General features: G+C 46.9%; 4 protein-coding genes across 9 annotated transcripts; 3 read left to right on the plus strand and 1 right to left on the minus strand.

Moving 5' to 3' along the window:
• Window positions 1–1436: 1436 nt before the first annotated feature.
• On the plus strand, window positions 1437–23522 carry LOC117242876 (scavenger receptor class B member 1). Of its 4 annotated transcripts, XM_033509916.1 has the most exons (8): window positions 1437–1444; window positions 14241–14249; window positions 15177–15280; window positions 19120–19457; window positions 20157–20654; window positions 20749–20947; window positions 21323–21531; window positions 22015–23522. In XM_033509916.1, the coding sequence occupies exons 3-8, from the start codon at window positions 15223–15225 to the stop codon at window positions 22270–22272; spliced, it is 1560 nt and encodes a 519-aa protein (XP_033365807.1). In that variant the 5' UTR covers window positions 1437–1444; window positions 14241–14249; window positions 15177–15222; the 3' UTR covers window positions 22273–23522. The 4 variants fall into 4 exon arrangements, with proteins under 4 accessions (XP_033365807.1, XP_033365809.1, XP_033365806.1 ...); XM_033509918.1 differs by lacking the exons at window positions 1437–1444; window positions 14241–14249; window positions 15177–15280 and adding an exon at window positions 13728–14238; XM_033509915.1 differs by lacking the exon at window positions 1437–1444 and having other exon boundaries at window positions 14245–15280.
• On the plus strand, window positions 5057–9393 carry LOC117242879 (ankyrin-3-like). Of its 2 annotated transcripts, none has more exons than XM_033509924.1 (5): window positions 5057–5341; window positions 6062–6485; window positions 7016–7256; window positions 7324–7567; window positions 7762–9393. In XM_033509924.1, exons 2-5 carry the CDS (start codon window positions 6142–6144, stop codon window positions 8313–8315), a joined length of 1383 nt encoding a protein of 460 aa, XP_033365815.1. In that variant the 5' UTR covers window positions 5057–5341; window positions 6062–6141; the 3' UTR covers window positions 8316–9393. The 2 variants fall into 2 exon arrangements, with proteins under 2 accessions (XP_033365815.1, XP_033365814.1); XM_033509923.1 differs by having other exon boundaries at window positions 6142–6485.
• On the plus strand, window positions 10698–12831 carry LOC117242878 (NADH-ubiquinone oxidoreductase 49 kDa subunit). 2 transcript variants are annotated; one of them, XM_033509922.1, is made up of 5 exons: window positions 10698–10997; window positions 11134–11576; window positions 11695–12166; window positions 12258–12710; window positions 12766–12831. In XM_033509922.1, the coding sequence occupies exons 1-4, from the start codon at window positions 10882–10884 to the stop codon at window positions 12661–12663; spliced, it is 1437 nt and encodes a 478-aa protein (XP_033365813.1). In that variant the 5' UTR covers window positions 10698–10881; the 3' UTR covers window positions 12664–12710; window positions 12766–12831. The 2 variants fall into 2 exon arrangements, with proteins under 2 accessions (XP_033365813.1, XP_033365812.1); XM_033509921.1 differs by having other exon boundaries at window positions 12258–12793.
• Window positions 23444–26429, minus strand: LOC117242877 (scavenger receptor class B member 1-like). Its single transcript, XM_033509919.1, has 4 exons — window positions 25259–26429; window positions 24891–25165; window positions 24487–24739; window positions 23444–24394 (listed from the first exon to the last, which is right to left on the minus strand). Exons 1-4 carry the CDS (start codon window positions 25925–25927, stop codon window positions 24062–24064), a joined length of 1530 nt encoding a protein of 509 aa, XP_033365810.1. The 5' UTR covers window positions 25928–26429; the 3' UTR covers window positions 23444–24061.
• Between the last annotated feature and the right edge of the window lie 894 nt (window positions 26430–27323).

The following is a 27323-nucleotide window of genomic DNA, read 5'->3' on the forward strand; positions in this document are numbered from 1 at the left end:
AAATGTATGTGTACTCAGTTAAGTTGCTTCTTTCGAATCCGAACAACAACCGGAATTAATCCGAGATTCCAGACATTGAATTTTGGCCCTATTGAAATGAACAAAATGTTCAACAAATTGAACAAATGAACAAGTCGTTCGTAAATGTTGTTTACTTGCTTGATTTTATTTAGCGCGAAATTAAATCGGCAACAACGGGGTCGAAGCTCGCGGTTCAAAAAGACGTACGATATATTGTAGTTGTTACAAGATCGTTAGCATCGTCCATGAACGAATTAGTCACTACGTTCAAGACTGGTAACACGTGGCTGATCCGCAACCACGTCGAATCTTATACCGCAAATCTGGGTCTACTACACAAATATTTTTGTAGACACTTTACGCGTGGAAGGTGTCTTCTTTCTGCCTTTGTATATGCGTGTGTTTATATATTTATATATGCATATATATATACACATACATGTACACACAAGCACGTATATACATACACCTATAAATATACAGTTATGAGAACAGAAGTTGTTGCATCGATAACTATACATGAACATATATCTATAAACGAAGCATATGAACATGTATACATAAATCGATAGCTATACACATTCAAATGCTCGATGAACCGGTATGCGTTAGAAGAGACTACAATTTAACTTTGTCAAAGAAAAAAAGAAAAAAAAAGAAGCGGAAAATGAACGATCATGACATACGTAGCATAATGCTTTTTACATGCTAGTGTACAAATAACATTTATAATCTGTCGTCAAAATCCAGCAGTTTTCATAGAGGTGATCGAGTATACATTGTACGATCCTTTTATGAATACTGGATCTGCCTTTTCGAAAGATTACAATGATTACATACACTTGAAGTTGTGCATACACGACCAGCGCGCGTGCACGTATATCTTAACGTAGAATACACGTATGTGCACACGCGCGCACGCAGCATACACACACAACACACACACAGACTATAATCGTACAGTGTATTGCCTTTGTTAAATAGCATTCGGATAAAGCCATATTTTTCCATGCAATGCAATAATCCAGCAAAGTAAATTACCGTAAATGTGAAACAGCCTAAATAGAAGAGTGCCAGATATGAGAAAAAAGAAAAGAAAAGAAACTATAATGACGATGACGACGATGATGATGATGATGGTGATGATGGTGATGATGATGATGATGATGATGATAATGATGATGAAGAAGATAATGATAACAGTAATGATGGTATTGACGATAATAATTGATGTTGATTATGATGGTGGTGATGATGATGATGATGATGATGATGATGATGATAACGATGATGATGATGATGATAACGATGATGATTATGATGATAACGACGACGACGACGACCATGATGACGATGATGTCGATAATGATGTTGATGATGGCGACAATGATGCTGCTGCTGATGATGATAAACAGAAAGAAAGAGAAAGAGGGGGATAATAAGAAAAGTATTCAGAGTAAAACGCTATACAATTTCCTATCATTCAGAACGTATCTGCCTTTTATTCTGGCCTCGTGATAAATCCTGACTTTATTTATACTTGACAATATACGGAATACCGTGTAAAAAAGAGCAACTAAAAATTAGGTTAGGAAACTTTGTGAACATTTGGTTACTCGCGATACATGGCAAGACCTGATATTCAATCTCGTTCGCGCAAAATCGAGTTGGAAACGAATTGGAAAAATCTGTTATATGCGGGAAATTCTTTCTCGCTCCTCTCCTTCCATCTTTCCCTCCCTTACCCTCACTCTTTTTCAACCTGTTTAATTTTGTATTATAGCTGGATAGAATCTTTCGAAATGCACAAAGGAAAGAAGAGAGGAAGAGAGAGAGAGAGAGAGAGAGAGAGAGAAAGAGAGAGAGGAGGGAGAAACGTTTGCGACATTCTATAATTTTTATGTTTTTGTCTATCCTTTCTCCTGCTTTTCTTTTTTAAAAATGGATCCGGTTTCGTTTCCTTCTCTTAAGCCTAGTGATTTATGTTTCGTTTCGTACTGTTTAGTCGTTGACATTCAATTCGATCCAAGATCTTTGACAAAGTAGAACAAAGGAAGGGATAAAGGGTACAGCGTATGTGCGAGTGTTGTACGGTTAAAATCGGATGTTGGAATAACGAATAAGTAACGGAGAGTAGTTTTTTATTAAGATACATAGTACCGTCGCTTGAGGTTTCGTATCGCGCGAATCATCGTTCAAAGAGTTCCAGTTGACAAAGGTTTTATACAGATCTATTAAAAACCAGTATTTCAAACCAATGAAGAATAATTAGTTTTCTAATAATAACGATACATTTTACGTAAATTTAGTACAGTGCTTAAGTCAGTAATGCTCAGCGTATCTAACAAATATTTTTAGTGGAAAGCCGTGTCATACTCACGTGTATTATAATGCCCTTAAACTATGTAACTAAACAACAATCAAAGAAGCGTGAACGATACTTGATGACTATTATTATTATTACTACTATTACGATTATTATTAATTATTATTATTAATTATTATTATTGATTATTATTATTATTATTATTATTACTACTATTACTATTACTACTACTACTACTACTATTACTACTACTACTACTACTACTACTACTCTTATTATTATTATAGTCATTTCCTTAGCAGTACGTAGATCGTAGCCATTTCGAGGCAGTTTACGTTATATTTAATTAGGTTATCGCTTCGGAATACATTTTTATGGCGGTATTATTATTTGTAGATAGAATTTACGATGATATTTCGTACGATAATCAATCGATTGCTATATTAAGATTTTATTTTACAGTTACCGAGATCAATGACCTGCGAATAGCGGAGAATGCGATCGATCGGTCTTTGCATTGGTCTTATTACACACCCATTGTTTCTTCTCTTTTATCACATTTTGCTTGATCCATATTTACATAAATACATATACTTATATACATATATTTTGTATTATATCTTCCATTAAAATGCTAAAGTATTTTACCGTGAGAAACATGTTTTCCGAGATATGGTATTATACGAGGAAAAGAATAAACTGCGTGAGTGAAACAAAGAATGATTGAGAAAGAAGAGAAGACAAAGAGAGAGAGAGAGAGAGGGAGAGGTGGCGATAATGGAAAATTGCACTTTCCGAACTCCGCTTGAACGACGAGTACTTTATTAGAAGATTTGTCCATTTGGTAAAACTGTCGGTCGATCTTCCCGTCCCGAAGTATAACAGACCGATCGATCGATTCCTTGCTCGAATTACAATCGTGAAGAACGTTCTATAGATATTTTTCGAAGAAAACACAAGCCTATAAAAAGTCCAATTTTCTAAACGTAGGTTCCTTAAGAATAACAAATTTAGTGTAACCGTTAAGAAAGTGTAGCGTGTATACGTATTAAACGTAACGTCGCGTCGTATCGAGCGAGGTCCGTCTTGGAACGTTTATCGTTCTGAAGGAAATGAAGTGCGATCGGGCGATAATTTGTTCCCGATAAAAAGACGGGATCGTCCGATGTGACACGTGTTTTCGGGAGGCACGCACGCGCGTTTGGAACGCGAGTACGCGTCGCAAATAGACGGATAAATTAGCGATTAGCGGCAAATATAGATACATGATATGGAAATGTCGCGCAAAGCCCTGCGCTATTAAGTTGGACCGCATTCTCGCGAAGGTGTGTTGCACTCGTCGCTCCGAGTCTTATCGTGAAAAATTGAAATATAAAAGATTACCAAGAAGAATAAAAAAGTAAAAGGAGAAGTATAGAGGGTGTGGGAGAAGGAGAAAGTATCGTATTGTATTTCTTTTTCTTCCTTGTTTCTAAAATTTCTGTCGTGGCCCTTAAAGAATATGAAAACGCATGGAATGGCATGTATGACGAGATATAGGCAGAGAGATGGTAAAAGGGCAACGGCATCGTTCGCACGATTACCGAACTGATTTCGAGAGAGGAAACTTCCGATAAATCGGCTCTCCAGCATAAGAACACTAAAATCGCAGCAACGATAACGGATTTGAAGTTTCCTCGAATCGCAACACATAGGCACTTCTGTACAGAATTTTTCGTAGGTTGCGAAGATTTCCATTGAAAACTCTGCACTTGTCAGCTTCGTGAAATTAAAGTATTGTTGTTTGATTTACGCATAAGCTGTACGTTAAGGAAAAAAAAAATTGCTTATAATTTAGGGTCGTGTAACGTGTGTTAGCGAAGCATGCTTCTAAGTAGAAAGATAGGACAATGCTATAACAATAATTATTATAATTAAAATGAATTAAGAATATAAGGCATTTAATAAGTGCAAAGTATTTCTTAATAAAAGTACTTCCAAAAATGAGACTGCGTTCAGTTATTTCGTTGAATCGCAAATTCTGTTTCACTTATTTTCGTTGCCACGATCCCACGTATGACGATATTAACGGTAAATCTCGTTGTTTCGTCGTTAAAACCCGATAGTTGATACCTATGCTAGTAGAGGAATATCAATATCGATCTTTCCGAAAATCCCATGGGAGTGTTATATTGCGTTGCATTCAGTTGCGACAATTAGAACGTATTTGGCAGACGAGGGAAATGCGAAACGCTCAAGTACTTTGGTTGTTTTTCACGAACCGTAGTCTTTTCTTAGAAACACGGTATTTCGCGAATTTTCCCTTTTCGGGTTGCCTAAACGAACAATTCTATACGCATCGTGTAAACTTAAAAGGGATCGATATATCGTGATTCTTCGTATATTTCCGAATTCCGAGGGATTCTGCTACGAGAGAGAGAGAGAGAGAGGCCCGCAAATACGCTGATGAATCTCGCGTGATTGGAACTCGTGTGCTGTCGATTCGATTTAGCGTGTGAGCCACAGTTGAGAAGAGACGCTCAGTGAACGGACCGAGACAGCTAGAGCGATAATGACTGGACGGTTTATCTCGACGTACGGACACGAATGCCGATTCGCCAAAGACGCGTGTATCGATTTTGATTTCGATGGGCGAAAAATCGAGAGGATGCGAAGCAAGCTGTGAAGAAAAAGAATAGAGGAAGGAAGGAAGGAAGGAAGAGAGAGAGAAAAGTCGATGATACATTGGGAAAATTCGAAAGAAATGGGATTGTAAAATGGAGGATCGAAGAAAGAGGCAAGAACAAGAGTACTCGACTTCGAATCGAGTTCTTCGAAACGAAAATTGCGTAGTTGTCGCGAACAGATGATTTGGTGCGCACACTCCCGCGCGTTCCCTTTGTGTTATTTTCGGGCGGAATCACCGTTCGAAGCTTTAAATAGGACCGACTTTCCGACAAAGAAGACAGTTTACAACATCGATTCTACATGCTGGAGCATCGCAGAGTATTCACCGTGAGTAAATAACCATGAACGAGATTTGCGAAAGAAACGTCAAACGCGACATTTTCTCCGATCACGCGTAATTTGGAAAGACTGTCGCACGAACGTTTTTCTCTTTCACCTCGAATCGTCGCGTGGCGTCGCGTCGCATCATCGTGTCACGCCGTGTCCCGCAAGTAGTTGCGTTGCATCGCATCTTCGCGTAGTGTCATTTAACACGGGCCATCGCGTTCCATCTTGCCTAAAAATCGACGAACCGACAATTCCATTCTACGTACGTTTCGAGGCGTGTGAGCCAAGGTGAAAGAAAAGAATAAACGAGCGGCAAGAAGATGCGCGTTCGAGAGACAAAGTATAAGATCGTGTGCGAGGAGACAAAATGGTGTAAGAAAGAAGAGTAAACGGTAGTAGAGTGGTTCCCGAAGAAAAATAGGCTAAGAGACGTTTCTCGATCGGCTCGATCGACGCGCTTCCGATATCATCGCCAAAATTGTATCACCACTTTGGCACGGTCTCGACGCGGCGACGTTCGAAACAGTCGAGATCTCGATCGTTCCGTCGCAGAGCAAATCATATCTGTTGCGGTTGGTTCGGTGATTCATGCGCGCGAGAATCAAGCGACACTGCGCGTCGACTCGAGGTTGAACGAGCAATAAACACGGCGACCGTAGAATCGGGAACTGGAGAAGTACTAGACGGAAGTGACGTGACCGTAAAATGGTTTTTTTCCAGCTGAAAAATTATAGCGATAAGGAGAATCTGCAACTGTACGGTTAATCCTTGTTTTTTGTCGATTCGAATATGCACAACAGATGCCTTCGGAATGCATCGCCAATCCATTGCAGCGAGAGCTAGCCGATGCTATAATTCGATTGCAATCGCTCGACGAGATTCGAATCCTGTTGGCCTGCGGAGCAAAGGCGAACGAGCCTGTAACGCAGGGATTGAGACCGTTGCATTACGCCGTGTGGCAGAGGTACACGGAAGCGGCTCAGTTGTTGCTGGTACGTGGCGCGGACATCGATGCGACCGACGAATGTGGCTATTCGGCGTTGCATCTTGCTGCTGAACATGGTTATTTGGATTTAGTAAAAGTATTGCTCGAGCATGGTGCCAAAGTCGATCATAGACCGGAAACTGGAGAACTTTTTCCAAGGTACGACGATCCCTTTCTGTCTTCTTCGTTTCTCTTCCATCTCCTTATTATCCACCCTCCTCTTTTCTCTGCTAATTACTCTGATCTGTTTATCGATGTTTATTCACCCTAGTCGCGTTAGTCACGATGCATTTGTCGATCTCGATCGACAAACGCCAACCGCGATTATACGGATAGCATAGCTGACGTCGATGCGTGATCTTTTGATGAGAAATTAATTGGCTCAACGACCTTGGAGCGAGAGCCAAAGATTAGCCGCTTTCCATACTATGAATTCCTATCGCTAGATTTAATTGCATCTCTCTCTCTCTCTCTCTCTCTCTCTCTATACGCTCATAAAATTGTCGTCATTTATTTTTGTCGATGTTAAGAAACGATGGGTGGTAGAGGGAGACGAGGAGGTGGAGCGGGAGGGAGGGAAAACGGGAAACATAGCTGAAGAAAGGGAAGAAAACGGACTGGATAATATTAAAATTAGGGGACAGAGAGAATAGAATAGATTACGGTAAGATCTACGATGATCTGCGCAGGACAACTTTGTGCGACGAACCGTTGCGGCTCGCATTGAGAAATCGGCACGTAGAGGTGGCCAGAGTTCTGCTGGAAGCTGGCGCGAATCCGAATAAAAGATACTTCTTTGGATCGGAAATTAATCTGGTCTCTCCGTTGGATCTGCAATGCATGGAGTTGTTGTTAGCGTTCGGGGCTCAACCGAATACGCGGGATCGCGCTGGACTCACACCGTTGATGAAAGCGGCGAGACTGCCACAGGTAAATGATCGAGATGGCGAAAACCGAGAGCTATATTTATTGGATGAGAACGTGGTGTTCGTGTCAGGGTATAGCTTCGGTGCTGCTTCTGCTGAGCTATGGAGCTGACGTTAATTCGATGGCGGATTCGCGACACGACTACCGGACTGTTCTGCATTACGCGATCCTCGGCGGCGATCCGACGGTGATCGATCTGCTGCTAAAGCAAGGCGCTCGTCTCGATCTCGGACCCGAATATCAGAAACCCACGGCTCTCGACCTGGCCATTTTGAAAGGAGATCCCTCGATAGTACAAATGCTGCTGAAATCGGGTAAGTTCGCGCGTTCGTGCTTGTCTCGACTCGCCATCTGATATCACCGTGCATCCGCTGCCTTTCCGTACAAAATTCCTCGAATTCCTCGCTTAATCACTCGATAACTCCATCCTATGGCATAAGTAGAATATATCTAAAGTTGTTTTAAACGATCTCTGGATAACGTTGCGACTAAACGATTTCGAACTTAGGTGCTGATGTGAACGCTACCTCGCCGATCATCGGATCGCCCCTTCACGTTGCCTGCGCGGACAACATTCCGAATAGACTGGAAATCCTGTCGATGTTGCTGGAACGAGGAGCGGACCCGAACTTGGTGATACGCAGCGACGAAGGTCCCGCGTTGAGACCGGTTCTCGCAGAATACGTCGCTTCGAACGAGAATCCTTCGGTCGAGGTGGTAGCCCTTTTACTCAAATACGGGGCAAGGGTTGTCATCAAGACGCAGTTCCGCGACCCTCACGGCATATTGAACTCTCTTCAGAACACGGCTGATAAGCCACGATTGCTGAAGGCGTTGTTGGAAGCGGCAGAAAGTTTCGATCCTTGCATGATAAGAAGATCGAGTAGTTTGACAGATGCACAAAAAGCACTTGTGATGAAAGCAGCACGGACTCCATTGCCCTTGACTCATCAAGCCAGGCTAATAGTTCGCAAACTTTGCGGCACTAAATTGCCCAAAATTGTTCGTACTCTACAATTACCTCAGTCGTTGCATCGCTATCTTCTCTACGATTTTCACTGATCCGTCGTCGGATCCAATCGACGTCTCGTTGCGGCTTTCTGTTCGCAGCATGATCGTATCGTATCGCACATGGCGCAAGCGTGCTATTGTTTCTCCTCCTTGTTCGTTGCGCTCGGTCACCATCGCTACCTCTCTCGTCGACTCTTTCGTCGCTGCGTTGTTCTCGCTATTCTTGTCTATTCGTTGATACGATTCGTTTGAAATTATCGGTTCGCATGTCTCGGTGTTGTTTGACCTAGCATGTTTAAGGAACATGTGCATTTCGTTCGAACGTATTTCCGACCGTGCTTGACAAATATAGCGATCGATGTCCACTGGTACATCTTTTCATTATGATTCTGAGCGTTCGTCGATGTACCATCCATTTGACCGCAATTATGAAATAAGATACAGAACCGAATTCTATTCCTACGAGGTATATATTTTCATTTCAGATAGATGTTTCATTTGCGTCATGATCGAAAATCGTTGTTCGTGATTTTTACGTACGCTCCACTATTACTTTCCTACCAGCGACTTATCCACCAAACTTTTGTATGTTTATTTAGCACGCGTCCTAATATTTGTAAATTTGTATATCCGCGTAAATAGGATAAGGGTCTGAATAGCGCGGTTGTGTGTGTACGTTTGTCGTATACGTAGCCGTTCTGATACATATACTTACATGTGTCATTGTATATACATGTTTCGCACACTTGTGGCGCTGCATAAGATTTACGAGATGAAATAAAATAAACGATAACTCTATGTTATATTATATATCATGACTAAAGAAACGCCTCGTTTCACGAACGCTGAATATGTGATTCTTTGTACAAAGTGTTTCGAATAATTCGAAAAATATGTAAAACTGAACGGAACGAAACGGTAGAAATTGAATGGAATGGGGAACGGACGGCAGACGAAAAATGGTTGGAGAGAGGAAAACAAGGTATCACGTGTAAATCTGAAAAAAAAAAACATATATAGATGTAGAAAAAGTGTAATGTGCGCGTGTACAACAGGCACAAATATACGTAGCTGGGTTGCCCACGAAATGCAACGCGTGGAATGTTGGCCAGTGATAGTGTGACGTCGATTCATTCTCAACTACCTCATCTTACCCTTTCTTATTCCATCCTTTAAATAGCAACCCCGATACGGTGACCCGCGTCAAAGCATTGGCAATCGGTTGCATCAGCGTGGAAATTGCGAGTACGAACATGCGCAATTGATTGCTTATACGAATCTCGAGATATATAATAATTCTATTTTTCTTCTTTAGTCTTTTTCTCATACAACGAACACAACGATAAATTTATTTCTTTTCCCGACGTATGTACTTATCGTGCATACATGTACTTACAAGTACGCACGTTTCTTTTCTAAACGCAGCTCATCGAGAGATTGCAATTGCAATAATTTTTCTCCCATTAAATATCTTGAATAAAAAAGAAAAACGATATGTATAATACGTATATACAAATAAATATGTGTATGTACATAATGCATATATTGGTTGGGAAATGTCGTAAGACGTGAAAAGATAAACGGAATGAAATGATACATACAAGTGCATACGGGTTCAGCTGATTTCCCTCCATATCGATCAAATGAGTTATTCGAGTTCGTTCGCGGTTTAAACAAATAATCATATCGATGATCAGAATCAAATTGAAAAGAAGGCGTAGGAATGTCGCTGTTTCGACGAATCGCGTGATTCTTGCATCCACACTCATAATTCTAATTCTGCGATTTCTCGACGTTTGTTCGTACCTGATATCCTTATTACGTTTCCTCGGCAAAATATTTCCATATTCTTGTAGTGGTAGATGTTCTGTCTCAACTTTGTATAGTTTTCAGCTTCTGCTTATTCGATATCGATATGATCAACTAAATATTTAAGAAATATGAACATATGTATGTACATACAATATATGTACAATATTTTCAAATAAAATGGAAGATGATTGCTGTCTAAACGAAAAAATGTTTATTCGTAATTCTTTCTCTTTTTTCCTACGTGTATTCTGAATTCTTGGGAATACGGTGACTAAGCTCTTTCGTACGAATATTACGACGATAGACGATATTTCTAGCAATCTATGTAATATACCGAACAAACACATTTAGTTACATAATATAAAAATACACAGATCGTTCAATACATTGTTACAAATATCATCATCGTACAAACAAGAGTGCGGACGATGCATTTATGTACATATACATAAACAGGTAGGTACAAGTTAAACGAAGAAATTGGGATAAGATGTGCTGCGGCAATAGCGGTATTCACGCTGTCGTACGATGACATGATTTTATCGAATCGAGATATTGCCGATTATCGATTTGTAGCCGATCGAGAATAGGGTTGCCTCGAGTCAAGTCGATTTAAAGCGATACCAAATGAAAACTCTATAGAGGATGCTGACAGGGAGGTGGTGGCTAACAATAGGTAATTGTATTAATAGGAAGAATAATATTATATGTAAAGGAAAACGTAAGAGGGGAGGTGAGGAGGAAGAAGGAATAGAGAAGTGTATGGTTTCAACGATACGCTAAAGCAATACCATTTGAAGCGACAATGGCTGTCAAGGCGTTTGGATCTTTTCTACGCTTTAATAGGTTATCGACTGGAGTATGGAACGAGAAAGGAAATATTCTTGCCAAGAGGATGGAAGCGTTGGTTGGCATTGAAAGGTAAGCTTAGCATAAATAGCTTCCAACTTTTACTAAAGTCGTTTATACGTTTGGTTATGTAATAATATTATAACCTATAAGTAACAGTTATGTATTCCAACGCAAAGTTATAAAGCAAGTATTGGAAATATTACAGCCAACGACGAGGCGCGCATCAGTGGACTCCTAGTCCAGAGGACTACGAATCTATCATGAAACAAGAAAATGCCAAATTGTTGGTACCTGAAGGCAAATTGCCTGATTCAAGATTACGTTGGAATGAGATACCGCACAGCTCAGTAGACTCGACGGACTATCGAAACATTGTAATCAATTTTGGTCCTCAGCATCCAGCAGCACACGGAGTATTACGGTTAATCCTCGAGCTGGATGCTGAGTATGTAGTACGTGCAGATCCTCATATAGGTCTTTTACACCGCGGTACAGAGAAATTGATCGAATATAAAACATACATGCAAGCTTTACCTTATTTCGATCGTTTAGACTATGTTTCCATGATGTGCAACGAACAGTGTTTCTCCATAGCTATCGAGAAATTATTGAATATCGAAGTGCCCTTACGAGCAAAATATATCAGAAGTAAGTGTCTGACATTTGTGAAATACAGTATCGATGAGGGGTGAGAGAAGGAGAGAGAAAGAGTCATATAGAGAGGTAAATAAAAGTTGGTTTGGTTAAAGTCGTTTGTGTGTTTTAGCTCTGTTCGCAGAGATCACAAGAATCCTGAACCACATTATGAATATTGGAACACACGCTCTCGATATAGGAGCTATGACGCCGTTTTTCTGGCTGTTCGAAGAACGAGAAAAACTGATGGAATTTTACGAACGCGTGAGTGGCGCTCGTATGCACGCGGCTTACATTCGCCCTGGTGGTGTTGCTTTGGATATACCGTTGGGTTTAATGGATGACATATACGAATGGTGCACGAAGTTCACAGAACGATTAGACGAAGTGGAGGATATGTTGTCGGAAAATAGAATATGGGTTGGACGTACAAAGGACATTGGAACGGTAACGATGCAGCAGGCGTTGGATTGGGGCTTCAGCGGTGTGATGCTAAGGGGTTCCGGAATAAAGTGGGATATAAGGAAAAAAGCACCATACGATGCGTACGATTTAGTCGAATTTGACGTTCCAATCGGTGTAAACGGAGATTGTCTCGATCGGTAATAAAAAGATGAAAATGGAAAAAAGATAAAGATCACTTATCGTATCTCGCGATAAATCGTTAATCGAACCTTTCCGACGTTTTTTTAGATATCTGTGCCGTATGGAGGAGATGCGTCAATCATTGCGAATCATTTATCAGTGCTTGAATCAAATGCCGGAAGGTGAAGTGAAAGTCGACGATGCAAAGATCGTACCTCCTAGAAGGGAAGAAATGAAAACTAGCATGGAAGCGTTGATACATCATTTCAAGTTGTTCACTCAAGGATTCCAAGTGCCTCCTGGAGCTACGTATACCGCGATCGAAGCGCCAAAGGGAGAATTTGGCGTTTACCTTGTCAGCGATGGTAGTAGCAAACCTTACAGATGCAAAATCAAAGCACCGGGGTTTGCCCATTTGGCAGCTCTGCGTCACATGGGTCCTGGATGCTTCCTCGCCGATATTGTGGCAATTATCGGTACCTTGGATGTAGTATTCGGTGAAATCGATAGATAAACCGTTCGTCTTGTTTCTTCGTCAAATGTATCTCGTACGTAGAAAATTTCGTAGGTACCATTACGTTATTATTCACTCTCGTCTGTGTACGCCGTAGAAAATAAACGTATTTACATGGATGAGAGAAAAATAAGAGAAATATAATGTATTCGTTACCGTTTAGGTCGAGATGTCCGACGATATGTTGTCCCCTTATCCTTACCTATAATATAACTCATGTTGCAGATGTTTGATTGTAGCCGAAAAGAATCAAAGAGTAAGAACGGAAAGGACGAAAGACGGGAGGAGAGGGGGAGATGGGTTGGTTGGTTCGAAAAAGCGGGAAGGAGGAAAATCTATTCGTGGTATGCGCACATGGATAAAGTAATAATGCCGCGTTACTTGTAGCGCGAACAATGTCATTCGCCATTTACGTAATATATTTGAACAAACATGATTCTACGAATAATTTAACATTATCACGATCGTTTCCGGGTTGTCCGATACGTCCGGAAATGTCTTTCCATTTCCACGAAATTACAGGAATTAGTTTCCAACCAAAGGGTCAAGGTGTTCGTTCTCCGTGATCCCGGCATGTATCGGACAGAGGCAGAACGTTCGTTACACAATTATTCGATGGCAATTATGTACTAGTTCGCACCAATGAACGTTCCGTTTCGGCTGTTCCCTTGCACGCGTCTTATTCATCCTTCCTCCCTATTCCCAGCTTGTAATCGCTTAGATTACAGAGCAAGATTTTACACGTTTTTTCCATTGAATTGTACGATCAAGTATATTAATTCCGCGAATTATCATTTTTAGCGGTATCATTTTCGCATTGGAAGCGATTAATGCGTTCATGAACGTTTCCGCGATCTTTCCACTACATCCGTTTGTACGATTATTCTACTATGCTAAATGACGCGTATGTTTTGACGCGCGAGTCGATGCAAACACGACAACTTGATGGAAAAGTAAAAGACGTAGGGGACAAAAAGTCGGGGAAGAGCGAAGTAGAGAATGCAAATTGCAAGGAAACAAGGTGATTTAACAAGGAAAACAAGGAAGATCGTAGAGAAGGGAAAGGGCCGATAGGGTCGAGTGGTCGGCATTGCGTATGATGGGGTGTGACGACGGTACGTCAAGGTAGATCCAGTAGATAGAGGTGGAAAAGTAAGTGGTATAGGTGGATAGAGGAACAGCGGCGAAAAGTGAACTGGCAAAACGAGAGAGAAAATGGATGACACGATGTAGAACGTGAAAACGAGATGAGGCGAGACAAGAGTAGGAAGAGCGACGAACGAGAAGTAGAGGTATTAGCTGGTAAGAAAACGTAGGAGGAGCGAGGGAATGTAAGCATAATGTAAAAGTGGAAACAGCGGCAGAGAGAGAGAGAGAGAGAGAGGGAGGCGGGTAGGCAAAGGTGATGGCGGCAGCGCGACGCGAGGAAGAGTACAACGGAACGAAGAAACGAAGGAAAGAGCGGATGAATGGAGACGAAACGAAGAAGGAAGAGCGGAGAAGTGGAAAAGGAGTGGGGCAATGATAAATCGTTCACCTGAACCGCATGCTCGCCGTTCAGGATCCAGTGGAACGGTAAGAGAGTAGTAACGTTCTTTGGGTTGTCCGTCGAGCAGTGTATCGGCTGACCTCGCAGCGAACGTTTCGCCAAGCGACGTAACACAGATTTCCGCTCGATTTCCCTCGAGATCCTGCGTAGTTTTAGTTTCATTCGCGATCACCGCACGAGCGTAAGTCGGTCGCGATTAATTTGAAAGATCGAAGCTCAATCGTGCCCGCGTTCGGTCGTTTTGATTTCGAGCGCGCGCGCGCGCGCACGAACGCACGCACGCGCTCCCCCGCGTTCAACATACGTATATCAGGAGCGGATAAAAGCAGTTCCGTCGTGGTACAAAGAAGAAATCATCGTTGTTTTACCGTTGGTCGTGCGGTGATCCTGGGTATCGGTGTAAAAAGGCGGGTTAACTGGTTGATTAGAGAGAGAGAGAGAGAGAGAGAGGTGAATCGTAGTTTGGCCGCGTTATACCGCGTATTTGGCGTAGATCGTCTAACACCGTACAACGGAGCGGTATCGTTGGTTCGTTGGCGACGTGACGCACCGCCAGTGGCACACTTGTCGCTTGGAAAGGAGAATAGACTTTCTCCTTCTCGTCGTTCTTCGTACCACCGCCGCCTTTCCTCTCGTTCTTGTATAGGAAGCATCGCGGTCAAAGGCTTGGACGTCGACGACGACAACCGTAACCACAACGACGACGAAGACGAAGACGAAGACGACAGCGGGAGCGACAGTGACGACGGCGAGGACGGGGGTGAGGACGAGTACGAGGAACGAAGCTAGAAAGGAAGATCCGAACGAGAAGGGAAAAACGAAGACGCGAAAAGAAACGCGGTGGCGCGTCTCATGAAGAAAAGAAGAGAACTTGTATTAAAAGCAAATAAAAAAGTCGTGCAGTGAGCGTTTGATCGTTAGAGAGACGGTAAACGAGGGATAGCACCGAGACGAAAGGAAAAAGGAAAGAAGAGATCGAGAGAGAAAGAGGGAACAATCGGTTGATCAAGATGAGAGTACATCGTGGGATTTGCGCGAAACTCCAAGGAGGATTCCTTAGGCGATGGTGTAAGTAATCGCGAGGATGTAACGTTTTAAAGCAGGCTAAAGTCGAAACTAGAGGAGAAACGATTTGTCCGTTTTACGATGTAGTCGGCTCGATCGCGCACCGTCGTTTCATAGGCCACGAGGGGCCAATGTTAACGAGACGGTTAAAGACGTTGTTACCGGCGCTACACAGGCATCGCGCTCGGTGCGTTTTTAATTCAATTTAGCGAACGTGTCATCTCGTACGCTTAGCTCGCGATGATTCACCGTGCGTTGCGCCGTATTCGTCGTGTCGTACCTCGAATCGGATCGGGTCGAGCTGGATCGGATCGGATCGGATCGGATCGTTTCAGGTTAGGATTTTCAACGAAATTTCGAAGGAAAATCGATCGCGACGATGAAAATCCGCCGGGCGTGAGCGCGAGTCGGAGTCTCGCTTACTTTCACTCGAAGACCGGGAGTTTCGAACGCGAATGCCGTGTGCAGCGGTTCACTCTCGTTCGGATACGTATTATGCATATCGACCGAGCGACGAACAGCTAGGATTTGCCAGAAAGAGATTGAAAGTTGGCGAGAATCGGCGTAAAATACGAGAAAAGTCGAGCGACGAAGAAGCAATTGATGCAAAGCCGCGTTTCCTCGCTCGGAGCTCGCGAGTATCGTTTTCGTATCGGAAAAGAAGCAATATCGAGGGAGTGGGGTTGGGGCGAATAAGTCGAGGGGAAGATGCAGAGGGAACTCGTTATGTTCGCGCGTACGATTCCGGGAACTCGTTTGGTTTGTCTCTGACGTCCATCGTCTAGTTATGCAATTTTCTGGTTCGATATCCATTTACCGTGCCTTCGACGGAATTCTCCGACGTCTCGGCGATCCGTCGACGACGACGGAAAACCGGCGCAAAGACGGAACGATAATTCAGGTTGAATCAGACCGATCGTAGTTGGTTTCGTCCGTGGAGCGTGAAACCTTCCGAGTAAGAGCAGGAAGCGTACGAGCTTATATAATCGCGAGTAATTGCCGGTTTGTACGCGTAGGTAGGTATATAGGTTCGGCATTTCAAAATCGAAGAGGGTTACGTGCGTTCCGAGGAGGATGATACTCGCACGATGCTCGACTCGATGTTGCGAGGTTTTTGCCGTAACAACCAGTTTGAGCGGTCTGTGAACAAATTCGCGATCACACGGCTGCGTCGTTTCCATAGCTTGTCACTGTCGAGCTTGTTTCGTTGATCTCCGACGGATCGATTTCCACGCGATGGAACGTAACGCGACACGATACCTTGATACTGGAACGAGCGAGAGAGAATCGAACGGTATGGAAAGGAATAGAACGGAATGCAACGAAGGCGAAGACAGAGGAAAGGGAGAATCGTGCGTTGCACGCGGTAGTTACGAGCTCTCTCTCTCTCTCTCTCTCTCTCTCTCTCGTTCCAAGTCGTACGTGTCGCGATTACACCGACTAGTCGATTGAGCGAACGCGTTACATTCCTTTCGAGTTAATATCGTCGACTCTGGCGGCAAGGGAGAGAGCGAGGAGTTGGACGCGAACGTGGTTAATCGATGTCGAATAACGCGGTTGGTCGTTGGTCGTTGGTCGATGGACGATGGTCGATGGTCGACGAGAATGGTTTGCTCGACGGGCGAGATCGTAAGGTCGCGAGAGACGATTGGAAAATTTGGAGGTCGCGACGTCGCGGTATTCCGTGTTAGCGATCGGTGGAAAGGAGAGCGGTGCAAGGATCGAGAAAAGAAGTTGCTCGTTGGGGACTGGTGGCGGCAACTTACTCGGTCCGTTTACTCGCGCCGAAGGTGAACCGCTCTCGCGGAACGCGACCTACGAAATTCCATTCTCGCCTCGATTTTGCCAGTTGCGTAAACGAACGGTCGAGCGTGCGCGTGCACCGTGGTGCACGCACACTCGTTGACCGGCGCTTCGCGTGATCGCGCTTTCACCTAGGTGCAATTTCTTTGGTGCTACGCGCAATTCGCGCGCAACCTCCACCTCCTCCGTCTCCCATGAAAGAGTAATCGAACACGAATAAAAGCGACACCGATGATCGTAACTCGTACGATTAGACTTGGCGCGATAGAATCGTGCGTCGTTTCGCGTTTCCAGGATCGCGAAACGGTACGGTTTTACGAGATTTTACCAGGCTTTACGAGGCTGTACGACGGGACGGGCAAACGTGGCTTTCTCTCTTTTGTAGTCCATTCGATCGGAACGTGATTTTTCCTCGTCGGTGGCGTCTGTCCGCTAGCGAATCGGTAGTTGCGCAAGAAGATTCGTGACGGGCGAACCTGGAACGCGAGCTCGTTTTTTCCGCCGACGCGGATGGTCCCGTCGATGTCATCGACGATATTCGTCAATTTGTCAATTTCGGCTGATCGGGCGGTTCCGCGTTACGTCGTACGATCGAGCTCGGCCACCGGGCAAACGACAAAACGCGACGCGTACGTGTACCACGAAGGCGATCGAACGTTGCACGCGCTTAGACGGACGGATGTTGGTGGCCGCGACCTTCGTCGCTGGGTCGCTACGAGCGACGTTTAACAGCGAGACGATGCGCGTCGCGTACGTATAAGCGAGCGATTCTGCTTCGGACCGATCTTACGGCCCTATCGATCTCGATCGTCGTTACGCGCGATCTCGACCTCGAGCTATCCTAGATAAAACCGGTGGCGATCGACGATCGTCCGTCACGATCGTAGCTGAATACGAAGGCCGAACATCGCAAGGTCGTCGATGTGGAAAACGCGCACGAGCCACGAGCGTTTGCCGTACGAGTACGGTGCAAAGTTGGTGGACGGATTCGCTCCGATCTGCGAGCGCGCGTCGGCTTTTGAAATCGCAGGAGCTTCGCGTCGAAAAGTAGAACACGAGCGTAAGCAAAGTCGTTGTTGCGTCGAGCGTCGTAACGTGTCGTGGCGATCTTTCGAAAGTTCGATCGCGAGGTCACGATGTTACACGCGACGACTCCAAGGATTTTGTAAGGTCGGACGCGTGACGTCCGCGACTCGGTAAGCCGTGCCTCGCATGTCCGATGCGTGCTTCTTCTCGACAGTGCGTTTCTTTTCGTTCCGTTTCACGAGCCGGGCTCGCCGTTTCTTTGCTCGCAGACGGAACGCCGACGAATCGATCGAGTTCCGATCGGTCGGTGGAGTTGGTCGAGGTTAGCCACGCGATCTAAACTTTGCGCTCCGTATGGAAATTGAAAAAGTAGGACCGTTCGTTTCGAAGGTCACCGCTCGTACCACTTGTGTCTTTCGCGTTACGTGATTGGAAAATTAATCGACGCGACGTTGGCTCGGTGCGTTAACGCGCACCATCGACCGATCGATCGATCGGAACGTTACGCTATCGACTCGTTTCGTAATCGTTTCGAAAATCGTTTCGAGTTCTTGAACGAGACGAACGAACCCGACTAGTTTCAGCGCGATGAAAAATTTGCCGTGGAATCTACGGCGATACTCGTTTCTCCATTCCTGTTTAGATCCGTGCGAATAAATTATCGTCCGAATCGCGGAGATCGCGGAATGGCGAGCGGTAAGTTGGCGCGACATCGCGCCGCTGCAGGCGTCGGTATCGGTACCGTTGGCCTTTCGATTTTTCGTCGCAACTCCGATCGCGTATGATTTATGTCCTAAGAACGCGAACGCGAATACGGAAATTGGCCGAGAAACGGTAAAATAGCGGTGTAGCGAGATGGAAACGCGACGATTCCGACGAGAAGCGGGGCATAGTGGGAGGGGAAGGGGAGGCTGGGGACGACCGAGATTGCGAGGCGACGCGACCCGACCAACTTTCTTTCCTTTTCCTCGAGCATACGCAACGCGCGACTAACGCGTCTACTTTGATCGCAGGGGCAGCGGTGGCTGTCGGGGCATTGATGATCATCGTTGCCGCGATTTTGGCTGCGGTCTTTCCAAAATTGGTCGACGCTTTGCTGAACAGAGAGATCGCCCTTCGTGATGGTGGCCGCACGTTCAACTGGTGGAGGGAACCTCCGTTGTCACCTCGATTGAGCGTCTACATTTACAATGTGACGAACGCCGATGAATTTTTAAACGATGGCGAGAAACCAGCATTGGTGGAACTCGGGCCGTACGTGTACATGCAACACTGGGAAAAGGTCGACGTAAAATTCAACGATAACGATACGTTGTCGTACAAAATGAAGAAGGAGTTTGTTTTCGTACCGGTGAGCCTGCCGATCTTTGTCCATACCTAATCGCGTTCCTTCTCGCCACGATAAAAGTAAGAGAGAGTAAAGGTTTCGGTAGTCTGAGACTGAGAAGGGGAGAGAGAAAGAGAGAGAGAGAGAGAGAGAGCGATAAAAGATACATTAGGTTTGAATGGTGGCTGGGTTGTAAGGGGAGAGCAAAGCGGAGAGCGGGCAAGGTAGTTTCTCGTTTCGTAGGAGACTGCTACGGAGAGTAAGTTTGTTCGCGCGGTGTGACGTAACGCTCTATGTGTTGGTAACGATCAACGCGAGTTGAGTAAGATCGTAATAGCGGAGCAACGCGCTTCCGCGAATTAAAAGCAAAGGTGTACGGCAACGACGAGGTGCGTTCGGTCGACGTGGCACGATTCTCTCCGAGAGGTGTGCGTCGCACGCGTTACACCTTCTTTCCCAGGATTGTTACTTTTGCGGCCAACGATAACAATATGGGTCGCTAGCGAGTGCGAACGATCGAACGCAATACGTTTGTCGACGGCGTACACGCGGTAGCGTTCGCGTAGGAAAGGGGAATCGTAGCGCTACATCCCAGCAGGACCGCGAAAACGTGGTTTCGCCGTTCGTTTTCGATGGAAGAGAGAATTGCCGGTATTGGCGATCGACCACGTCGACGAATAACCACCGCGTGAAAAACGAATCTTATCGGAGGAATATTTGCAGGAACTGTCGGTCGGCTCGGAAGAGGATTTGGTCGTGGTGCCGAACATACCGATGCTTTCGGCCACCACCCAGTCCAAGAATGCGGCGCGTTTCTTGAGGCTGGCGATAGCCTCGATCATGGACATACTGAACATAAAGCCGTTCGTCGAGGTTTCGATCGGTCAACTACTCTGGGGCTACGAGGACCCGTTGCTCAAGTTGGCCAAGGACGTGGTTTCGAAGGATCAAAAGTTGCCGTACGATCAATTCGGTTTGTTGTACGGGAAAAACGGGACAACGCCCGACTGGTACACCATCTACACCGGCCAAGAGGACATCGGTAAATACGGAATTCTGGACAAGTGGAACGGAAAGGGCAACCTGGGCCACTGGACCACGGCGGAGTGCGACAGCGTCGCTGGTAGCGACGGAAGCATCTTTCCGCCGCGCATCACCAAGCAAACGGTGCTGAAAGTGTTCGACAAGGATCTTTGCAGGGCATTGCCCCTGGTGTTTAAGGTAACGCGTGGTCGCAGCAGTAAAAGTAGGGGCGTCCCCTCTTCCAGCATCGAATCGCTCGTTCGCACGTGGTCGTTTGCCCGATTCGTTTCAGGAGGAGGTGACCACAGCTGGTGGAGTACCCGGGTATAGGTTCGTGCCCGCGAACGACGCGTTCGCTTCTCCGAACAGATTGGAAACACAGCGATGTTTCTGCCCAGCGGGTCCACCTTGCGCTCCCGAGGGAACCTTCAACGTCTCGCTCTGCCAGTACGATTCGCCGGTGTTGCTCAGTTTTCCGCATTTTTACCTTGGTAAGATGGCCGATCTACGATACTCGCGTTAACATACGTATATCCGTGCTCGTTACGTCCGCATCCGTTATCTCGTTGTATCTACTGCCTCCACTCCGGCTCGTCGTAATCCTCTCGCTCTGGCAAACGGACGAATTCACAGACGAATTCGGTCGGCGCGGGGCCGGTGGAGCGCGCGTGAGAACTTTTCTCGCTCGGGGAAATCGTCGGCGGTACGTACGTTGAATACGGTTTTGAACGCGGTTGATGAAATCGGGCAGGTCTCGCGAGCCGCGGCCGAAGAACCGCGGCTGAGAACTCGCGGTCCGTGCACGATCGGCCTTTTTTTCCCAAAACTAACTTTCACAAATGTCGTTCACGAACGACGATTTTCAGGGGAACCGTCGCTTCGAGAGTCGGTAAGCGGAATATCGCCGCCGGTCGAGGACAAGCATCAATTCTACATCGACGTTCAACCGATGATGGGCACATCGTTGAGAGCGAAAGCAAGAATTCAGATAAATCTGGCGGTGAAGCAAGTGCGGGACATTAAACACGTCGCCTCGTTCCCGGATATCGTTTTCCCGATCATGTGGTTCGAAGACGTGAGTATATCGATCGCATACCGCGTTCGATCGTTTCGTCGCGGCCACGATGATTCGAATCGTTGTTTCTATGGGTCGGGACGGATCGATCGCGTGAGAAGGAGCTGCGATGGGGGAGCGATTAGCCGCGACGACGTGACGGTGACAATGGCTGCAGCGATGATGCCGATACTCGTTGCGCGGCTAAATATTCGTGACGGTAATATGGAAGGAGTACGCGCGGTCGCGTCGTTCGACGCCTCTACGCGTGATTCATTTCGATGGAATGACCGTTCGTGTCGATAATTCGGTATGTACGCACGGTTGCGATTGTCGCCTCCCCCCATGCTCATCCTCGTCGCTTCGTCGTAGCTATAGCGTCCTTCTATCGACGGTTTATCGCCGCTACATTATCACGCTTTCGGTCGAATGACACGACGGCCACCCGGCCGGAATCGATCGCGCCGCGTTAACGATGTTATTCTGCATTCTTCCGTTGCGCAGGGCATCGACGAACTTCCGGCAGAGATGCGAAGCCTGATGAAGATGGCCGTGGACGTGCCACCGATAGCACGAGCAGCGGTATCCGGAGCTCTGGCAGCGATAGGAGCGATCGTTTTGATAGGAGCGCTCCTGTGTCTGGCGCGCGCCGCCAAACGACAAGAGAAGCTGCACCTCACCAATCCGTTGCCGTCGAACGCGACCGCGGGCAAAACCGGTCAGCTGAACCCGGCTTTCCAGAATTCATCGAGTTCCAAGTAGATCGTCCGGTTGCTCGGTCGGCCGTTTCTACGTCCTGCGATCTCGAGCGTGTACGCGTTATGTTTTCACCCTGGCAATTTTCCAAGGGATACAACGATCGAGAGAGCGAGAGACGTATAGAGAGAGATATATATAGCGAGAGAGAGAGAGAGGGAGAGAGAGAGAGAAACAATTAGGATCGCTGCGTAAGAATCGTTTCGATCTTGAATCGCTGTCGTTGTCGTCGTCGTTGCCGTTGACGTTGTCGTTGACGTTGTCGTTGTCGTTGTCGTTGTCGTTGTCCTTGTCGTCGTTCTTATTCCCTCTTAGAGAAAAGGGGAGAGGGCAATCACGTTGTTTCGCGTAACGATAACGTTTACCTTTTACGAGGACTTTCGCCGGGTAGTATAACGACGGCCGGCCGTTCCGCGCTTCGTTCGCGCGTATATTCCGCTCGTCGTGCGATACCTCGGTTTCCACCGAATCGTTCGCGTCTTTGTAAATTCGTGCGAATTCAAGCGAACGAGGTAGGAAAGCGAAGCGGAAGAGACGGAAGTACGCGTCGAAGTTTCAGCGTGTTGCGTGTCGCGTGCGTGTACGTGTGTCCGCGCATGCATACGCGCGTACAAGAAGAGAGGAGAACAATTACGAGAGCGTGCGAAGAGGAGAAGGGAATTAGGAATAGAGGTGGGGTGTAAAAGTAGTAGGAAGAAAGTACGGACGAATTTCTATCGTGGAACGAGCTCCATCGTCCGGACGAATCATCGTCATCGATAGCCGATTTATCGAAGACCGTGTGCGTCAGCGATCGATAAATATTCTCGTCTCTCGTTACCGTACAAGAGAAAATCCTTCCGTCCAACGTACACTCGATCGAGTGCGCGAGATCAGACGCGAGCCAAGTCGTCGTCCTCGGACTTTGACGCACCTGGTTGCCGTCGAGATCTAATTGTTATTCATTTACCTTCGTTTATTTGTATTTCGTTGTAAACACGTTACTCGAGATAGACTACGGTTAGATTTCTAGATGAATTTAGTTTTTTACGATACGGCAAAGGGGGGTGGAGAGGAGGTGTGGGAGGAGGAGGTAGAGAAAGAGAGAGGGAAAGCAGAAGAAGGGGAAGAAATTGGAGGAGGGGGAGGAGGAGGAGAAGGAGGAGGTGGAGGAAGACAGAAAAATAAAGTAGCCAAATAGTTTTGAAATCGGATCGATTGGAGACGATTTCGAACGACGTCGTGGAAATTTACAATAAAACCGCGTGCGACAAGTATTTGTTTATCGGTTGATTTCGCGGATAAAAGTCGGTCGATACTGTCGCGAAAGCTGCGGCAGATGTTGCGATAGATGGTCAAACGTTCGCACGAACGTTGGCGATCGAAGGGGGCGGGAAAGACGACGAAAACGTTTATCTGGTTTCTTCGAAGTTGTCGTTGGATGCGACCTAGGTTATCGGTGCGCCGAAACGCGGAGAGGCGACGAAGCGAAAGGCGCGTGGTACTCGCGGCTGCAACAGGCCTTTGTTTGTCTTTTCGAAGCGATTTTCCTTGGCTAATCGAATAACGCGCGAGGACAAACGCGTACAGTCGTTACGATACGATCGCGGGGAGAGTATGGGAGTAGACCGAGGATAACGATTGGATTGTAGCGACGATCGCGCGATCCGAACGCGCAAGAGCGACCTCTTCGCGCGATCGCGCGATCGATCTTTATTTGAACTGACGCGAATTAGTCGGGGCCGAAGGTTGGCGCCAAGACAAGGGATCGGTGGTATGTATCAGCCGAACGCGGACAAGGTAGGTAGCCAAACCGTCAAAGCCGATCGAGTTCGGTTCGATCGACGACCGGTTTCGCGCCGTTCGATTCGTCCTCTCTCTTCAAAGCGGCGAGAAAAGCACCGAACGAGATGACGACACCGACCAGGCTGCACCATTGAAGTCCGGCCTCGATGGCGTTCACCAGGTAGTGACTGCGATAAAAGATCTGGCGAATCGATTCCGGCAGATCGTCCATTCTGGTGTCGATCCAGATCAAGGGCAGGATCGAGCCGTCTTCGAGATTTCCCGAGAACGGCATGCCAACCGCTTTTCGTACTTCCAGATTCAGCTGAAATCTCATTCTGGTAGCCACTGTAACGCCCAAACGCTGAAACGAATACGGTCGCGTGAGCCGGAAAACGAGTTTTCACGTAGACGTTCGGTAAGGACGCGCGTGGCGTCGCAGATCGAAATACCTACCGAATGCAGATCCACGTAGCTACCGTGATGTTCCTCTCGTGGCGTCAGTCCTTCGATCTTCTGGAACAAGGACTCGTCGCCCGAGTAGAAATGGGGAAAGGAGACGATCAACGGTGATCCGGAGTTGCAAGCGGAAACGTTCAACGTTCCAGCCGGTGGGCATATTCTGGTGATCGAATCGTACGATTCCTTCGGGCAAAAGCACGAGTCCTTGCTGCGGCTCGACGTAAAAACGTTGCTCGGTAATTTGTACCTATGATGATTATTCGACCGATGAAGCGTTTAGAGCGACGACACCTCTGCTCTCGGATCGGTGGTAAGCGAGGGTTTTTCGTTCGACCAGGAAGCAAGCTGATGGAACAGCGGGCCGCGCGCAAACGCGGAGACGAGGGATAAGAACTCACCTTAAAGTGGGAATACCGTTGGAGAAGCTGCGACGCTCGTAACGAAACGGCAATTGCCTGCAAAACTCTTTCGCGTAGACGTAAAGCGTGGCGTTCGGCTGCTCGATCCAGTCCGGTGGAAACATGCTGCCGTCGGTACCGTAGATTCGGTCGCATTTCTCGTCTTCCCACACTCGACGACTTTCGCGTCCGTTGATTCGCTGGATCAGCCCGAGATTCCGAAGATCGTCGATTCCCGTGTGCATCGTGATGCGATCCGCGTTCAAGCCGTTTCTCTGCAACACGCCGCGGATACATCACGCATAGACGACAAACAGCAGCGTATCGAACAGCGGTTGTGCCGCGTAAACGCAAATATATATACGTACGAATGCCAGGATTCCAAATTTATCGTGGGGTAGGAACTTTCGCGACGGTAGAAACCGTTTGCCCATTTCGAACAGTTCGTCCTCGTAGCCCCAAAAGAATTCGCCGACCGGCAATTCGAGAAACGGTTTGGCGCGTAGCTTCAAGCCAGCCAGAAGCATCGTGAAGCCGATTTGCAGCAGGTAGTTGAGATCTCGGGAATACGCGAGCGTCGACATGAGCAACACGTTCGGTACGATCACCTTCTGACTTTCCGATTTCCCGGCGATCCATTGGAAGCTCCTCTCCTCCTGATACGTGACCGTTCGATTCTCGTCGAGGCGGACGTTCGCTCGGCTGAATTTCTCTCGATAGACGAACGGGCCAACCTCTTGCACCTTCAGCTTGCTCGCGTTTCCGCTCTCGAACTCGTGCACGTTCGTATAATTGAAAACGTAAACGTTGACCCGAAGGCCGACCGGCGGCCGTTGCCACATCAGAAACGTCGGCGTACCGTTCCGTAGCTCGAGATTCGAGAGAATCGCGTCGCGAAACACGCTCGTGCACCAAAGCAGAACGAACGTCGCGAGGCTGATCAACGCGGCGAATCCGTATACCAATCTAGCTCGCCGTCTTCGAGATCCTCCGTTCAAGCTTCTTCGAATCGCCCACGCTATACTCTTCTCACCCATGGTGCCAACTTCGTCGCGTTCTTTCGTTCGTTTCTCCTCGATTCGAAGTTGGCGCGCTCGCGCTTTCAAGCCAAGCCAGCGTCTCGCTCTCGATTTCGTCCAGCCTTTCCTACCGCGTCCAATTTCAAAGTCGCGCAGCACCCTTTCCCTCGTCGAACGACGAACCCCAACAACCAGAGCAACCAGCACCACCGACCTTTCTTTCCGACGCGAGACGCTGCGTTCCGTTGATTTTCGACGCGTTTTCCACGCTTTACTGAGCTTTACTTCCACGTTTCCGCGGAACGATCACGACGACGTACAAAAATCTCCCCACCTTTCTTCGATTCATCGATAACCTCCTCGTAGCGGCGATGACCCTCGTTCGCCGCCAAACTTGGGATATTCTTTGAATCCGTGCACAGACCATCGAAAAACATCCACTGTCTTGCCCCGCGTTTTACATACCCGAACCTATCGCGCCTATCGCGCGTTTCCTTCTTTCCCTCCTTTCTCTTCTTTCTCTTCTTCCCTTCTTTCCCTTCTTTCCCTTCTTTTCCTTCTTTCGTTTCGACTATTTTCTTTCTTTTATCTCTCCCTCCCACCGAACGCGACAGCGTTCGCGTGTTCGCGCGCGCCTATTTTTCTCCATCCCGTTTCCCCAACCCTGCGCGCTCCGTAACAGCGGTGGTTGTGCTGAATTAGGGCCAGATCGCCGCGTGCTTCGTCCGCCAAATCCACTCGCATCCACTCTGCTACCGTTTTATCGCTCGTAGACGAAAAAAGGCTCGGATGACGATCGACGATAACACCCAACTACCGTGGCGAGTCGCGACGCGACCCGTCGGCCCACGTTTCTCGTCCGACACGCCGCCCGTAGCCTGACCGCAGCCGTTACAACAGCAACTGCACGAATCTAAAAATTCGTTCAAGGGAACGAGATACTGAGGCTGTCGGGTCGCGTTCCGTCCGATCGATCGAAACACGCCGCCAAGTCACTCCGCTTCCACGCAAATCGATTTCAAATACGTCAATACGTAGAAGCGATGCGACGCAAACGATTCGAATTTATCGCCAGTGTTTGGCATGTTGTGACTGGCAGATGCCCTTTTCACCCTGGCTTCTGCCGCGATGTCTCGTGCAATATTGTCTTTGCTATTCGCCTTTTAAGCGCGGACGTAACGATGCTCGCGCGTACGGTAGCTACGACCCGCGTTCCAAACCACGATTTTTATCCTTCGCGCGAACACGATTACGTAAGAGAAACTGGTGTACGCGTTACTCGAGTCGGTAAAACGACGACGAGTTTACCGAAACGGCGATCGTCTTACAAACGTCTGCGACTTGTCGCGTTTCGATTTCACAGTTGCAACAAAGTATCGGTCGACCGCAATCGCGTTATACCATCCCTTACCAC

This window comes from Bombus vosnesenskii, unplaced genomic scaffold (assembly GCF_011952255.1).
Source record: "Bombus vosnesenskii isolate JDL3184/JDL3185 unplaced genomic scaffold, Bvos_JDL3184-5_v1.1 scf7180000016279, whole genome shotgun sequence".
Taxonomy (NCBI): domain Eukaryota; kingdom Metazoa; phylum Arthropoda; class Insecta; order Hymenoptera; family Apidae; genus Bombus; species Bombus vosnesenskii.